Here is a 15,510-nt window from a genome sequence, read left to right as displayed (position 1 = left end):
TAGGTTGAAATGTTGTTAGTAGCACACAGTTCTCAGTTTAGGTGATGCTAAAATCAGGTCTCAGTTTACCAGGGCTCTTTTCCACTGAGTTGAAGAAGTTTAGTTCCAACCAGGCAATCTAAAATATCTAAAATACCATTCCCTTTCTTCCTTTGTACAACAGCACTGTAGATGGTGCAGCCATCTACCAACACCCTGTTGGATAGCAGGCAGAAAAAAACAGGGCTCCTACAGCAATTCTGGTAGGTGTTTCTTGGTAGAAATTTGATTTGCTCTGTATGTCATCATACAGGATTCTGAAGTGACATCAAAATCAGCCAAGGTAGGTGAAGGTTGGGGACCAGTTGCAATATCATACTGCAACCCCTGCTGTGCTTCATGGAGCCGTACTGTAAGGACAGCTAACAACCTATCACCATGCCTCTGCCTGCTTATATTTGATGCTATGCCCTAAACATATCCATTATTTTACAATCTGGCAGGTACCATCTCCTGTATCTGACAAAAATAAACGTGACAGATTTTTCTTCTATGCCCTTTGGCAATTTTTGACACTGCCACTTCTTGAGACTTGACAGAATTCCAACACAAGGCAGCATGTCTACACTTGGTTACCATAAAATATCTGCCCACATGAAGAGCCACCAATCCACTCTTCCCATGCAAACTCACCTTCTCTGAGTGCTGCTGCCAGCAGTGAAGCAGCCTGTGGAGTTTCTCCAGAATCAGGTTTGATAAGTAGGTGAGGTTCTACATGGACATCGTCAAACCCACACATATATCCCAGTTCTGCATAGATACGCAACTTCTCTTCTAAATTACAGCAAATTTGCTGGTCCTGGTTACTCAGTGATTCTGTCAACCAAAATTGAACAGTGTAAAATTGAAAACTGTATTATCATTTTTTATCCTTCAGGGAAAGCATGCTCCCCTTTCTAATCTTTATGCCATGTAGAAAGTGCTAATTCAAGTTAAGCTTCTTTTAAGTGGCCAGGACCCAAAATTATCCAAGTTCATCCCATAGTCTGTCCAAATGAAAGCTAACACACACCCTGGCAGAGTCTAGGCCAAAGCCCTACTACATCAGGGTAGGGCTTTGGCTGCCCTCTCTGGCCCTCATTACTTCAATTTTCTCATAACAACATATTAGTTCTACCTCCTGGAAAACCTGTTGGCTTGTGTGTGCTAATAACTCAAGAGTCTCAACCTCAGAGAACACCTACTTTCAGCAGAAGATGTCCTTCCCTGTGGCTCTCAATAGGACAGACATTGCTGCAATTTCTCTCCTCACAGCAGTATAAAGATGTGGGAGTTAGATGCAGGGGCACCAAGGAAGAAGAATTTATCCTTATTAGCTATATTTGCAGATAAAAATAATAGTAGCAAAGGGCAAAGTGCCGTAAAAAAGCACAAAGCCACACAACTTTGAAGATTCAAGGTATTTCACAAATTCAGAACTACCAGGTCCTGATGCTAATCTGTGTAATTCAGTGTTCATTTTGAAAACATTGATTTTTATTTTTATTTTTAAGTTATAGTAATGTAGCAAAAACATTAAAATGTTTGGTAAAAAACATGCTTCTCTTTCACTACACCCACATTATACTATCAGACCACCTCATTTGTCTCTGCTCTGACTCTGCCTGTTGAGCCATTTTGAACACACCAGCCAGTATGGGCGTGTGAATAATTCATCCTGAATTCTGAGGATGCCAGAGCTCTCAGGGTGATAGGAAAGGTACCACACCTTGATATTTCTGAATTCTGTATGCCTTGGCCTCGGCAATACGTCTGTCCTCATCAGATTCACTCATTTTCATTTCTTCTTCTTCCTCTGGACAACTTCCAAGATAAAAGACAAAGGTGGATAAAGCAAAATCTGCACATCACATATTCATCTTCAATACAATGTTATGTTCACAATAAACAGAACACAACACCAGCACCCTTTGCAACCATCCAGAAGCATGCCATTTGTCTGTCTCTTTAAGGAGTGGTAAGTGGACATCAAGCATACTGAAGGACTTCTATTACTCCGGTAAGGCTGCACTGTGCAGTGTGAGTGGCTGGCATACACCCACAGGTCTGCTGCCCCAGGCGTAAGCTTGGGACCATCAGAAGCAATGTTTTCCCTACCATTCTTAATGAGCTGATGCCAAGATAACAGACATGATTTGTTATTTCCTCAAAATGGTTGTATGGACACCTGCAGGACTCTGGAAGGCAGCCAGTGCCAAAGGCAAAGGTGAGGGAAGGCTGGTACAATGGCTGGTAAGGATGTCTAATGAGGAACAGGAAGGGTCTGCTGATTCATTGGGAAACCAGGAGGAATACGGGAAGTGTGGCAGAAGTGATGAAGAGGTTTTAGCACCTGGAGCTCAGAGGAAAACACAAACTCACAGATGGACCCCGTACAATGCAGAGCAAAGAATATGCTGCCATGAATATCCAACCAACCTCCCATCTGCTTTGGACTACCAGCATGAAAACCAAACCCCTTTTCCCCCACCTTTCCACTGCCTCTTGAATATGCCTCATCCAGTTGTTACGTTCTTCTTTAGAGCTTGTGTGAACCTCATACATCTCAGGCCCTGCAGATGAAGCACTGATCAGAAACATCCCCCTTTCTTCATTGGCTACTTCTCTTACGATGAGCTTCTGAAGAGAGATAACTGAAGGCTTCTGGTCCTGGAGGAAAGTCAAAGCACACACATAATAGATTACTTTCTTATAAAACACCACACTCTAGGAATAACATGATTTTTCAATTCATTGGACTACACTAGTCCTGATATAGTCAGACTACTGAAAGTTTTGAGTAATCAGACATTCTTTTAAAATGTTACACTTTTAATAAACAAATTAAGCACTAGATATGTGCTAAAGAGAAATTCTCAGAGGCTCACTGATACTGAGACACAATATTAATATAATGTTTATATTTATATAGTTTGGGAACTTCTTTTCATGACCTTTCATATCTTTTATGTGTGTTTACTACTATATTTGCAGTAATAATTGTTCTTCTGTTTGTTTTATGGAACAAAAAATTAAAATTTATATTAGACAACTGAAAGAGTTTGCATTACTTCCCGCCTTCACAGTCATGTAAGGCACAACATTAAAGATATAATTCTGTTATTTTTATCCTTCTCCACAAAAAATATTTACTTTTGAAAACAAATTTAATTTTCTATATACTGACATAAAATACCAAGATTTTAGAAAAAAATAAGTTACGTGGGAATGAGCTGGATAAGGACCAAATTTTTGAGAAATGTGCAATGTATGTGTTAAAATATCTGATCGTGTACTCACAACAGCTGCAAAGATGTATTTTTGATCCTTTTCTTGTAAGAACAGTAGTACATCAGTTAGAAGCAGAGCTAAGGTGTCTTAAAATGAGAAAAGGAAAATAATGGCTTTTAATTAAAATTAGTGCAATCAGTATTAAATTCTTACTTTATAAAGGGAGAAGCCCCAATGAAGAAATATCTTGTAGAATCCTACAGTAAACTAGACAGGAAATATCTGAATTAACCCATGGCCTGCATGAAGCACTTGCACATCCCTGCTTGTTATCTCCCAGGAAAGTGCACCATGCTGGAACACAGACCCAGGGAAAGAAGAAATCCTTGCACCAATGACAGTACAGCTTCCCTAAGCCTGGCAAAAACTATCTCACATAATCTTGCTTCTGCTTACTACACTTGCTTTGTCTGTGCTGTAACATACACTCACAGCATTACACTTGTAAAAGCATTTCTAGAATAATGATCAACAGAAAGCTTTATAAAGTCATACAGCAGAAACTAGTAGGCTATGATAAAACCCAACCCCTAATACATGATTAACACCAAAAATCAAAATCTGAGCTTGCATGTAAAAATTGTGCTCCAGCCAAATGTGGTTTCAGAATTTCTTTTCTACTATGGATGTCTCATTACCACTGAATTGTTAATAAGCTATTTTCAATGGCAAATACTGTGAACAACAAAAATGTACAAGTCAAAACATTATATTATTAAATGAAATTGAAAAACAAAAAACTAGAAGGAGGGGATTGGAAGGAGAAATGCAGATGGTATTGTATGTGAACTTGTGTTCTTATGCAGATTACTCACAAATCATGGCAGCTTCTGGAACTGACCATCCAGAAATTAGTGGGACATTGGCAGTACCATTACCTCAGATATTCTTATTTGCAATATAGTACAAGAAAGTATTTTCATTCTTTAACTAGTCTTCAAATGTTATTTGGAAATAAAGAGTTAAAGGACTTTACTGCTCAGATGAAATACCTTTGAACCGACCAGTCGCTGTCTTCCAATACACTAAACCTTCATGAAGAAGTATCCTCTCTTTCCTCATCAAGTCTTGCTTCCTAAAGACATGGCCATTTTTCAGCTTTGTATATGTTTTGTTTTCAGTTCTACAGAGAATTTCCAACAGCTTTTGCTTTTTCTCATACTCATTCACTTTCAAATCTACTGCTGCTATTATATCCTTAATTAGACAAAGGGCTTTGCACAAGTCTTTATGTTCTTCTGTTCCTTCTGTATGAAACAAAAAATAAACAACATTATACTAGTCAGCCATGTTCAAGAGAAGAAATAATTCCTTGCTTTCTGGAAACAATCAGCATGATGCAAACCTTAAATTGATAACTTTGTTAATTTAAGTTTAACCTTGCAAACCACCTTACTAGAATTCTTAGAGGTATATATCTTTGACTCGCGTATTAAAAGATTACCTGTACCTCAGATTTATTCATTAACCAAAACAACATGTTGAATATTTATGAGGTGCAAGAATTTAAAAAAGTTAGCAGCTAAGTAAATCATAGAGTATATTATTTTTCTGGCTAAGTAAAAGAACCCTTGAAACAGGATAGCAAGTACAAAGGATTTGTATTGTATATGCAACTTTCTACAATGCTCATTTACTGCCCATTTGGGGGGTAATATCTGTAAGTTAATAGTAACTGTAAAATGTTCTACTAAGTTCCAGAGGACATTCAAGCTTTGCCTGAAAAAACAGAGAGTAATTTACAAAACTTTTGTTTAGCCCTACTTAGAAAAGACTCCTCCAGAATTAATTCCAAAGGTACATGTGCATCTGAGCTAGTTCACATACTTTAGTCAAGGTCTATTGCTAAAACAAGTTATGCACTTCTGGACTTCTATGGCCTACCTGGCTGGAATATCAGAAATCTTCACAACTCACCCTTGACAAGACCTATATAGACCAGACAGCCCTGTTAAGGTGACATTTGGCTGAACAGTAGGTATTTATGTTGCTCTGGTTGTATCTCAACAGAGTGGTGAATTTAATCTTTTGTGATACTGTAGTTGTGCAAATTCCTTATGTTAGAAGTGTGCTAGGATTTCAGACATGAAGCAAGCCTTTAGCTTTTATTTACCTTTTGAGTATTGCATTATCCTTTCAACCAGAACAGGGTATTTGGTGATTCGCTGGGTGACAAGCAAAATGCATTCAGGGATTCCTCGGCGTCGTGCCAACAGGTTACTATTTCTCAGCTGCACAGATACAAATATATACCTTAGGTAGTAAAAGCATATCAAACCACCAATTGACTAATAAGAAATGTGATCTAAAAGCATTAGAATAAGTTAAAACAAATGCCGCGTAATCAGAACCATCCCTAAGGAACAGTTACTGTGCTGAGGGATGAGGCGTACTGTAACAGGAACATGTGTGTAATACACACTGGATGCCAAAGCATTCTAAAATTTGAAAGAAAACTGTGATTTATCAGCTGACTAGTTAAGGAGAAAAAACTTCTGCCATTTTTATTAGCCATTTAAAATGAGTTACTGAATATAATTCCAACCCTAAATCTAACTAATAGCTATGCACCTTTTTCCTGAGCATTTTGTCAATATTGCTCATGATTCCACATTAACTTACTTTAATAAAATTCTGGAACTTCTTGTTTTGTTGCAGCTCTTTGAAGAGATTAACAGCTTCTTTCTGATGGCTACAAAACTCTCCATATATTTTCTCCATTTTAGTTGCATTTTCCTCTGAAAACTGAAGAAATTAATAAGTGAATTGTGCTCAATATTCTATCTGACAGGAAAGTGTATACCTTTAACTAGTGAATTTTGTACAAATAGGGAACTTTTACATTACTGGTTTATCAAGTTCTCTGAATTTCACTAACAAGACCTGTCACTAGAGAATGAAAATAGGCTAGCTGTTTATAGGAGCAAGAAGAGGAACACAGGCTGGAGGGAGCACAAGCAACCTTCACTGTACTCTTGCCAGTAACAGCTAGAACATTATAACAGCATTTCCTTCACCTCTTTTCAAACACAACCCTCTGAAGTTCATTTACTTTTGTCTGATCTCCACCTTGCTTCTGGACAAGGTAAAAGCTCAACTCTTGATTTCAGTGGCGTGAAAAAAGACTGACAAAAGGTGAAAAGCTGCAACTCCCTTTCACAAGGAACTGAGGTATGAATGCCAAGCCATCAGTTAGCTATTCTTCAGCCACAGGAAACGCCTTGCAACCACACCTTCCCTACTGAGCAGTAACCTGGAATGTAACTGATCTGGGATGCCAAATTACTACAAGAAATTAATGGGTAGTTTCCTTTCCATCATCAGTTCTTCACATCTCTCCTCAGCTGACAAAGTGAATCCATTACTTCTTTTTTTTGCGGTTCATAGTATGACAGCAGCTTTCTACTGCAAACATGACCAAGTTCATCACTTTCCTTGTCACTCATACCACATAGGGAGAAGTCCACCCCAAGTTCACCACAGTTACTTGACAATAATGATATCTTTTCGCATTGCTATTTCATCCTGAAATAATCAGGGGAGGACAGGTTTTGAATCTTTTTGAGGCAACCAAAATTGTCTTCTTGCCCTAGAACTTTTGGAGTAAAAAAATTGTTTAAATTTGGAACCCTGAGCACTTAAAGGATTAACAGAACTGATGCTTCTACCTGCTGTACAAGGATGTCTCCAATTCTACTGATGACAAAATTACGCTCGCTCCCTGCCGTACATGATTCCTGCCGCCTGTCCTTCATTCTGCAGAAGAATCGCCTGTGCACCTCCAGTAGCTCATCTAAGCAGGGAAATATTCTGTCCACCATGCTGTGGTCAAGCTGCAGTTCTTCCTTCATCCCTTTCCTGAATATTTCAGACATAATGAACAGGGTATGGATGTGATGTACTTCTGTTTGCATCAGCTCTGCGGTATAAAAGAAAAAAGTATAGTGTAGTAATTACCTGAATATTTTGCACACCTTATAAGACAGACTTTAGTCTATCAAATACACAGTCATAATTCCTTTTTCTGTGTGAGCCTCAAACCTAGTCAATTATGTCAGTAGGAAGACTTCATTTATCTGACTCTGACACAATTCTCTCCATATCCCACTGAACAAGTTGTGGCCATAATAGCTTGAGCTGAGGATTGGATGAGGCCCCTTCCAATTTCAACCATTCTGTGAACAGACTAGGTATGTTTCTAGTAGCCACTATTATCAATTTCCTTAGTTTAGGAGATAGTATACTTTATGATAAAAATGTTCTTTGAACCTTCTTGTTGTTTTCAGTTGAAGCATTCATTCTTCTGGCCATAAACCATGCAGGTTCCCTCTCTATCTGATACACCAAATTGCATTTAAACCTACACACAGCTTTGAAATACTGACCAAATATGACATCCTGCCGCTTGACGACATCCTTTTCTTGCTTGCTGCAGAACATCGGATCCACAACAACACTCCAGGATTCTGCCTCAAACTCTTCTGCATCTGTGCAGAGATCAGTCCACTGAGACAAATCCACATCATCTATGACAAAATTTATATTTCTTTAATACCATATATATAAAGAGTAAGGGAAGTCCCTTGGCACATGCAGAACTATTCATATAGTAAGGGGAACACATCACAGAGATGAACTATAGGTAAGACTTCTGCAAACACTGGCACTGTCTTTACTACAGCAAAGTTTGCTAGACGTCAATATTATTACCAAAGTGTTGAATTGCTTTTGTGACAGAAGGGGAGAAGAATAGGTCAAAAACACTCTTCTTTCCTCAAATTGAATCCTTTTTATAACTCTTTGCTTGAACAAACCTTTTAAAGTTTAAAAATAAAATTCAACATTTCCAATAGCAGCTGTCCAGTGAGTGGTATGTGCACCATCCTATGTGAATGAAAGCCCTTCAGCTTTCAAATTCAATCTCACACCTAGCTACAGAAAAAATCTATTTCTATTTGCTCCATAAGGCTATGCATCTATTGTAAGAGCACAGTTCATCAGTAGGAGTTAAGAATTTGAGCTACTGAGGAAATACAAGTGTTGCAGGTTTACAGTTTGCAATGGACACTGTCAACAGAGTCAACTGGATGAGTGCAAAGGATGCCAGTACATTTATCCCTGTTACTTTAAAATGGTAATAACATACTAAACATACTAAAATACTAAAATATTCCAAAAGTTATGAAATAGTTAGTTACAAGGAAGAAAGGAAAAGTTCTCTTTTAAGACTAACGTATTTGATTTCATCATTTTAAAGAGGTATGCAACTGTAATTATCAAAAACAAGTGCTCTTCTTTGAGAAGATGAAGTGTCTTCCTAAATCAGCTAAAGACTTTTTCTGGTTTTCACTTTCCAATACTAGCTATAAGATGCAATATCTGTGCAATATTCTCACCTTCCATCATAAAAGCATCCATTGAAGAAAAGGTCCCTAAAGCTTGTAACATCTCTTCTGACTGTGACTTGGACTTCCAGGTGCTAGTCTCAGAGTCTTGTCTAGAAAATTGTGTAGCTTTTCTAGAGCAGAAATAAAAAAAAGAAAAACCACATTTATTTCACGGCTTTAATCTTCCTAGAAATCCTGAAGGCTGTATTTAGCATAGTCCATTGGCACCTGCCCCTCTACCTTTCCAAACTGGCACTGGGGACACTTTTGGACAAGAGGTAGGGCTGTTGTGAGGCTTCCCTCTTTCCAAGAGACAGTCCGATTGGCACCATCTGCAAAATGTCTCCAGGTAGAGAATCTGTGAGGCAAAGCACAACACAATATTTTGACAAACAATGAGTTTGTCATTGTTTGACAGAGTATGTCATCAATAGCACACTTATACTGAGAAATGCTCTCTGGTGTTCATATTGACCTACATTAGGCATCAAGAATGCCCACTTGCCAAGGTACATGACCACAATGCTCTCTCACAGAATATAAAAATAAGCCTGTAGGCAATGCAGAATAGCCCCAGAGTGGCTATCATTTGATAAGGACATAATTTCAAATCATACATGCTCTATAGGTGTGCAAAACTTCTGCACAAGATAAATGACATAGACAGAACTGACTACTGTTTTTTTGTTTGTTTGTTTTCACTGAAAATATAGTAAATTCACACTCATTTTAGCAGAGGATGAGTTAATTCAACAGTGATTTCTCAAAGAAATCCATTCATATTAGAAACACACACCTTTTCTTACAGATACTGAAATAAAAATTAAAAACAGAGAAATTACATGGAAAAGTTCATGCTGTCAGTCCCATGATTTTTAATCAAGGCCTACCTTAGAAATGCTAGGTTTATACCTAACTTACTTGTTACACCAACTTGGAGCTTGTTTTCATTATAGTATTTCTCCTGCAATTTCTGAAAAAAAAGATTTTTTCAAAATCACATAGCTGATAATACACTTAACAGTCAAGTCAGTAACTCATTCACATATACCATCACACAATGGGCTACAAGAAAGTGGTCCTAAATTATGGTACTAATTCCTTCCTAAAATTCAAAGTAGAATACTATTTCTACTACAATATAAAACTATTTTTTCTAAGCAGACTGAGTTACAACATTCTACTTTCTCTATGTGAGTATTGCCTGCAAAGGCTGCAAGGAAAGTGCACATTCAGGGCTTAATACTTAAATAAGATCAAAGCATTTGTGGTAGTACACTGTCTGAAGCATGGGTACCAAAGGCAGAATTACTCCCCCATTCTGAAGTGGACTTCTGCAAAATCTGTACCAAAAACCTGCTGTGCTTCGGCATATACTTCACTTCAGGTGGGTCAGTGAACATTTCCTGCACTGAATTCTTGCTGAGATGAGTTGAGGGCTCTTGTGTCCTCTTGCAAGTAACCCACCGTCCCCAGGAACCAAAGCTGTCAGTTCAGCCTAAAGCTTCCCAGAAATTAGTGCAAGACCATGACATGAAAATTATAAATAAAATTAAACCCACTTGATTTATGTACAGTATAAGGCTTATTTATGCTAAATAATCAGCATGGAATCATGCTCTCCTTGAAAGCCACCATGATGCAAAACCCAGCTACACTACAAAGACACACTCCACAAATGTGAAAAATTACCTGCATCATTGTGGCACATTTCTCTTTGAGTCTTATTTTATTTCTTGAGGGCAGTAGCCTTACACATCTGGTTTTCAAGATTATGTCTTTGTTATGATAACCTCACCATGCACGCATTCCTTCTTAACTGTTAAGATAGTATCCATCAGCTCTAGTGCTGGTTTTGCCCTGCTCAGAAGCAGCGGAACACTGGGAGCAACTGCCTAGGCAGGCAGCTGTGGAGTCTCCTCCTGCAGAGATTTCCCAGAATGGGTGAAACAAAGATCTGCTCAAATTGTTACCTAGAACAAATATCTGCCCAAATTGTTACCTAGCCAGCCCAAGGGTGGGTGGCTAGGTAGAGGCCAGAGCCTCTTCCATCTCTGCTTTCCATTATTCCAAACTTATGGAATCCCCCCGCCGGTACACAAGGGTCCTTTCTCTCTGGGGTTTTGAGAAGCCTTTCTTTTCAATCTGTTCTGTAACCCTCCAGGCACACCTTTTCACAGTCTGAGCTCGCAAACCTTCAAAAATATAAATACTTCTTGAAACTCATTTTCAACCCCAACTAAAAATTGTTATTGAAGCACACAGAGCAAAGTGTTTGCTCTGTTGCTCACATTAGCCATTTTGACACCCTTGCAGCCCTTCACACATAGACACTGGGTCTGGGCAGACTGTATGTATTTTCTTTTTTCCTTGATCACATTTCCAGCCCCTTGGAAAGCAAGTACCCTCTAGTAAGATCAGCGTAGGAGGTTACCTTGGTGCACACAGGAGCACACTCCTTGCAGCTTTTATGCACAATCATACTGCAATCTGAAAGAGAAAGTATGTTTCAAATCCTGGTACCAAACAGGGTCACCAGTCTGCAAAAAATGTACTCTGAGGGTTCAGTTTTTCCTTTTTCAGGTTCACTTACTAAAGTGATCCCCAGGATTCTTTGATGTACAGATACAGGCTAGAAGGGAGTTTCTGCCTAATCTGCTAGGGCTAGGGGATCGACAAGGTTCTTTCTGAATCTGTTCCCTGCTGTCCTTCCTCCCTCTCCCTTGTCAATCTCAGCTCATTACATAAATGGAAGGTTTGAAACCTTGTCATCACCAAATGATGACAAGGTTTCAACAACACACTGAACCAGGATGTCAGAACAGCATTCAGAGCACTGTAAATGCACAAGTAAAACCCAACAGCTACTTACAAGAACACTGCAGTGACTCCTTTCCTAGGAGGCCCTTTTCACAGACCATACATGGGATAATTCCTAGGAAAGTCCCATTTGTAAAATTGTGCCTGGTTGGTTTCTCCTTATCTTTGGTATCTTTATTTTTTGTCTTCATCCCCAAAAATAGAGGCAGGAAAGTAAATAAACAAATAAACAAATTTATTAATTAATAAAGTTATTCAATCTTAAAGAGAATAAAATATTCTCTTATAAAACCAAGTGATTCTAGAATATTTAATCCCTGTCCTGGAAGACTTGCAACAGCATACTGTACTCTTATACCCAATGTTGCTGAAGCCCTAAAATCATATAAGCATTGTTTTTACTGACAGCTAGACCTGGAAGCATTATCAAGGAAGACTGGCAGAAATACATTTTAAAAATCTAAAAAAAGGGGAAGGACAGTAAACAAGTTGTTGATTCACTGTACACTCTGCATATATTCTCTATACGTTCTTTGCAGATAGAGGTGCAGTTATGCAAATTTAGACAAGCTGCCTTTAGGTCTTAGAAGACATTAGAAACAACCTGTTTTAAATGAGTGGAAAAAAATTTAATAAATTCTGCCTATTTTTCCAGTACCCTTTGTTGGCATAACTATACGTATAGCTTACAGTTACTGACTGTTATACTTTAGGAGAACACAGAGGCACAAGATGCACGATCAGACATGGTCAGTTCTGACACTCTTGAAGGTACTGCCTCAGATAAACACCTTCAAATCCGTGTATGTTAGGATGTCCTGGAGCACAGGAGGGCATATTAGGGAGCCTGCAAAACCATCAAAAGGCCACCCAGAAAGAGCCTGTAGGCCAAGCCTGCCTTTCAAGCTGCTAACTGATGCCATTAATCTAAAATTAGGATATCTTAGAATTAAACTACTGTGTTGGATTCTACCTTTCATAGCAGGCCTGTTTGGCTGTGCAGACTAAATTTTCACACTCTTTAACACTACACCATGTTTACTTATGCAAGAAGTCCCATTAACTTCAAAAAAGGCAAATTCAGCTAATTACAACCTAATGTAGAAGTTTACATACTCAATTACTTTTTGAGAGCAATTCTAAGAACAGGCCCATATATCTTAATTTTATTTAACAAATAAAATGTTTCTCAAATGTAATTCATATATTTAAATATTGGCTAAATCACCAAACAGAATTACTAATGACATCAAAGGAAAGCTGGTTTTTCATACAAAGGCCATTTCAGCGTAACCTGCATATGTTTTAAATTTTAAAAAAAGTGAAAGTAGTCTTCCTGTGACTTTTGTGGTTTTGTAACAAACAATTTATCTTTAAATTATCATAAAAAATTAGCTTCCATCTATAATTCGTTTACTTACAGTGGCATAATCATACATAATAAAATGGACATAAATCCCAAATTACCTTGTATTTATTCCGTGTGTTGGTCATCCTGTTCATCAGAAAGCTGAAAGTCCGACTCACTTTATATTTTTCAGACTCGTTTTTTAAGGGTACAACATATTTATTCCATTCCTCTTCCTGAATTCTAAAACATAGACCAGTGAAAAAATGTTCCTCATTCCAGTGGTAACACTCCTTTAATTAACATTTAGTAGAATCTGGACAGTGCTTGTTTCACCTAACATTTACAATTACATGCTTTGTTGTGGGTTTAACCCATTACGAAAGGTTCCTATCCCTATACAAAAAGAAGCAACACTTTCCAAAAAGCACCCTGCACATGCAATGTGTAACAAGCTTGCCTAGATTACACTTGGTATCAAAAACTCCCCTTCTTTTACTGCAGTGGTTTGGACATTGCTACAGGGGACAGGAGCTCCAGCAGCAGGCAGGAGCCCATCCCTACTTTGCACATCCTACAGTAAATCCCTGCTGCAGGATGTGTGTGGTGAGAGATGGGTTAAGCCTGGCATACAGTTTAGGCATGAGTTCACAGAAGCCATGGTCAAACTAGTCACAACTGGTCAAAACCCACATGGAAGGTCTCTTCCCCACACAGCTCCCTAGATGGCATTCTTGCACAGACCTGCTCCCAGCTCTCCGTGACACATGCGTGCGTACCTTTGCTGCTGGGACTGCTCAGGCAGGCTGTACACTCGCTCTGCAAGACACAAACAGCCACAGGGCATTCAGACTGCAAAGTCATCAGGTTTATTTGAAACGCTTGACCTCCACCAAGCCATAAGCCTACCATTAAGGGGTTGCAAAATCATTTGAAAATTAGGAAGGCAAAAACAAACATACATTAGAAACATTTTTTTCTAGGTTAAGACCGCTTCCTACTAAGCTTTTAGTTGACAGGTTCTGCCAGAACTGAGAAGGGTATCAATGAATGCCAGTCTCTGCAAACAGTCTGTTTTTAAGAATACCAAAAATTATTTATTTTGTTTTTCTTAACAACACAGATTTCAATGACTCTCCCTTAATTTTGCTTTTCATATAATTTGCTATAAAATGTCTTAATGACATTCTTCTAACATTTGCAGTTACACATCTTATGCAGCTTTATCCAAAAAAAAAAACAATCCTTGTACTGCCTAGGATGTTTAATGTGCAACAAATTTGTATCTTCTACAATTCTATGATCCTATAAACAGATGACCCAAAGAGATACTTTTCACAGGCTCTCTAAAAAGCAAAATAAAAGATAAACAACTCAGTTGGGTAGTTTTGGAAGAAAATAAGCCCAAAACTATAGAGAATACTACCATTTTCAAATAAAAAGCCACTCCCTTTTACAGATGTTTTTAGCAAAGCTACCACAGGTAGCTTTGCTTTACCTTCAGAAAGGTAAGTGCTTGCCTAAGTCAAAGTACCAGACTATGCTTTCTTTGATGTTAGATACAGGCTTAAACACCCTTTGCTGAATCCACATCTCTTCAGACAAATATAGACATCAGAGACAAGAGCTAGAATATTTACCAAAGAGGCATCAAAACAAAAAGGGCATTTCAGTTAGTTGTCAGGCACAACCTGTGCCACAGGATGCTTCTGTAAGAAACCAACACCATGTGTCCATGGGAGATGAAGACGACCTCATGCGAAACAGCATTGTGGAACTGAGACACAGACTTAGAGAGTGTAAGGGCTGGGGGAGGAATGAACCACTGTTCACAAGCCACCATCTACAGAGCAGGCACAAATCTTTCACTGTTACAGCCTGGTAATACCTCTCAAATAAAGACAGATAGTATGTTTTAAATCTGAGCATATTTTAAAGTTTCCACAAGAAAAGGATGGTGTTTTGCCTCTTTTTTTCTCATATTTTGTGGGGGAAAAAACATCCTGTTGTCATTCTGAATTCATCTTTGGCTTAGATTTTTTTACAATGTGCAAAGGCAGCTGCACTCCTTCTTGCATAGATAAACCCTAAGCAAGATGTCCAAAGTGTTGGCAGTTAGGCAGAGGTGAAGCAGCAGGTCTTCCATGTGCAGACTCCTGCACAGGCCCAGACATAATCCCACTACAGTCCACAGAGATCAGGATGAACTATCTGAGCCAGCTTCTTGGACCAAGCTCCTGGGCTAGTTCCATACCCAGACAAAACTGCTCAAAGCGAGCACAGGTGCGCCTTACACAAATAATAATCACCACTGCCAGCTGCCAATGTGTTCAATGCTCCCATCTTTGCAAAATGCTGGCAAAAAGAAGCACAATGCAGGAGGTGCTGGTGGAAGGAAGTGCCAGCAGGAAGCTCAGCAGACCACCATGCTCCCTCCCAGCGTTACACCGCATCTGTGGTGCAAGCGTAGAACACCCTGCTTTTAAAGTCTGGACAAGAATGGGTTTCCACCTTCTCCACAACACATGTAAAGGTCCAACACTGACTGTCCCAGAAGGAAGGGGATAAAGAATGAAAAGGAAATGGACCCAAGCCCATACCAAGTCAGGGCAAGTAATGGTGTCTGGGTGAAACTTAAGGGGCTGT

At 38.8% G+C, this 15,510-nt stretch overlaps 1 protein-coding gene across 1 annotated transcript in view; it reads right to left on the bottom strand.

Annotated features, from left to right (window-relative positions):
• The window catches only part of ARHGEF28 (Rho guanine nucleotide exchange factor 28), a 110,784-nt gene that overhangs the window by 29,755 nt on the left and 65,519 nt on the right, over positions 1-15,510 (bottom strand). The window contains exons 7-22 of the mRNA XM_053932468.1: positions 13,644-13,683; positions 12,984-13,107; positions 11,569-11,701; positions 11,131-11,186; positions 9,618-9,669; positions 8,937-9,054; positions 8,706-8,827; positions 7,695-7,835; positions 6,978-7,228; positions 5,932-6,054; positions 5,423-5,540; positions 4,302-4,556; positions 3,319-3,395; positions 2,510-2,688; positions 1,748-1,842; positions 673-855 (exon numbers count right to left, since the gene is read on the bottom strand). Of these exons, the coding sequence (XP_053788443.1) occupies positions 673-855; positions 1,748-1,842; positions 2,510-2,688; positions 3,319-3,395; positions 4,302-4,556; positions 5,423-5,540; positions 5,932-6,054; positions 6,978-7,228; positions 7,695-7,835; positions 8,706-8,827; positions 8,937-9,054; positions 9,618-9,669; positions 11,131-11,186; positions 11,569-11,701; positions 12,984-13,107; positions 13,644-13,683 (2,067 nt within the window). The remainder of the gene's footprint in view (positions 1-672; positions 856-1,747; positions 1,843-2,509; positions 2,689-3,318; positions 3,396-4,301; positions 4,557-5,422; positions 5,541-5,931; positions 6,055-6,977; positions 7,229-7,694; positions 7,836-8,705; positions 8,828-8,936; positions 9,055-9,617; positions 9,670-11,130; positions 11,187-11,568; positions 11,702-12,983; positions 13,108-13,643; positions 13,684-15,510) is intronic.

The sequence above is a fragment of the Vidua chalybeata genome, chromosome Z (genome assembly GCF_026979565.1).
Source record: "Vidua chalybeata isolate OUT-0048 chromosome Z, bVidCha1 merged haplotype, whole genome shotgun sequence".
NCBI lineage: Eukaryota > Metazoa > Chordata > Aves > Passeriformes > Viduidae > Vidua > Vidua chalybeata.
The sequence above is the reverse complement of the archived record's forward strand: the minus strand, read 5'-3'. Positions and strand labels throughout refer to the sequence as shown.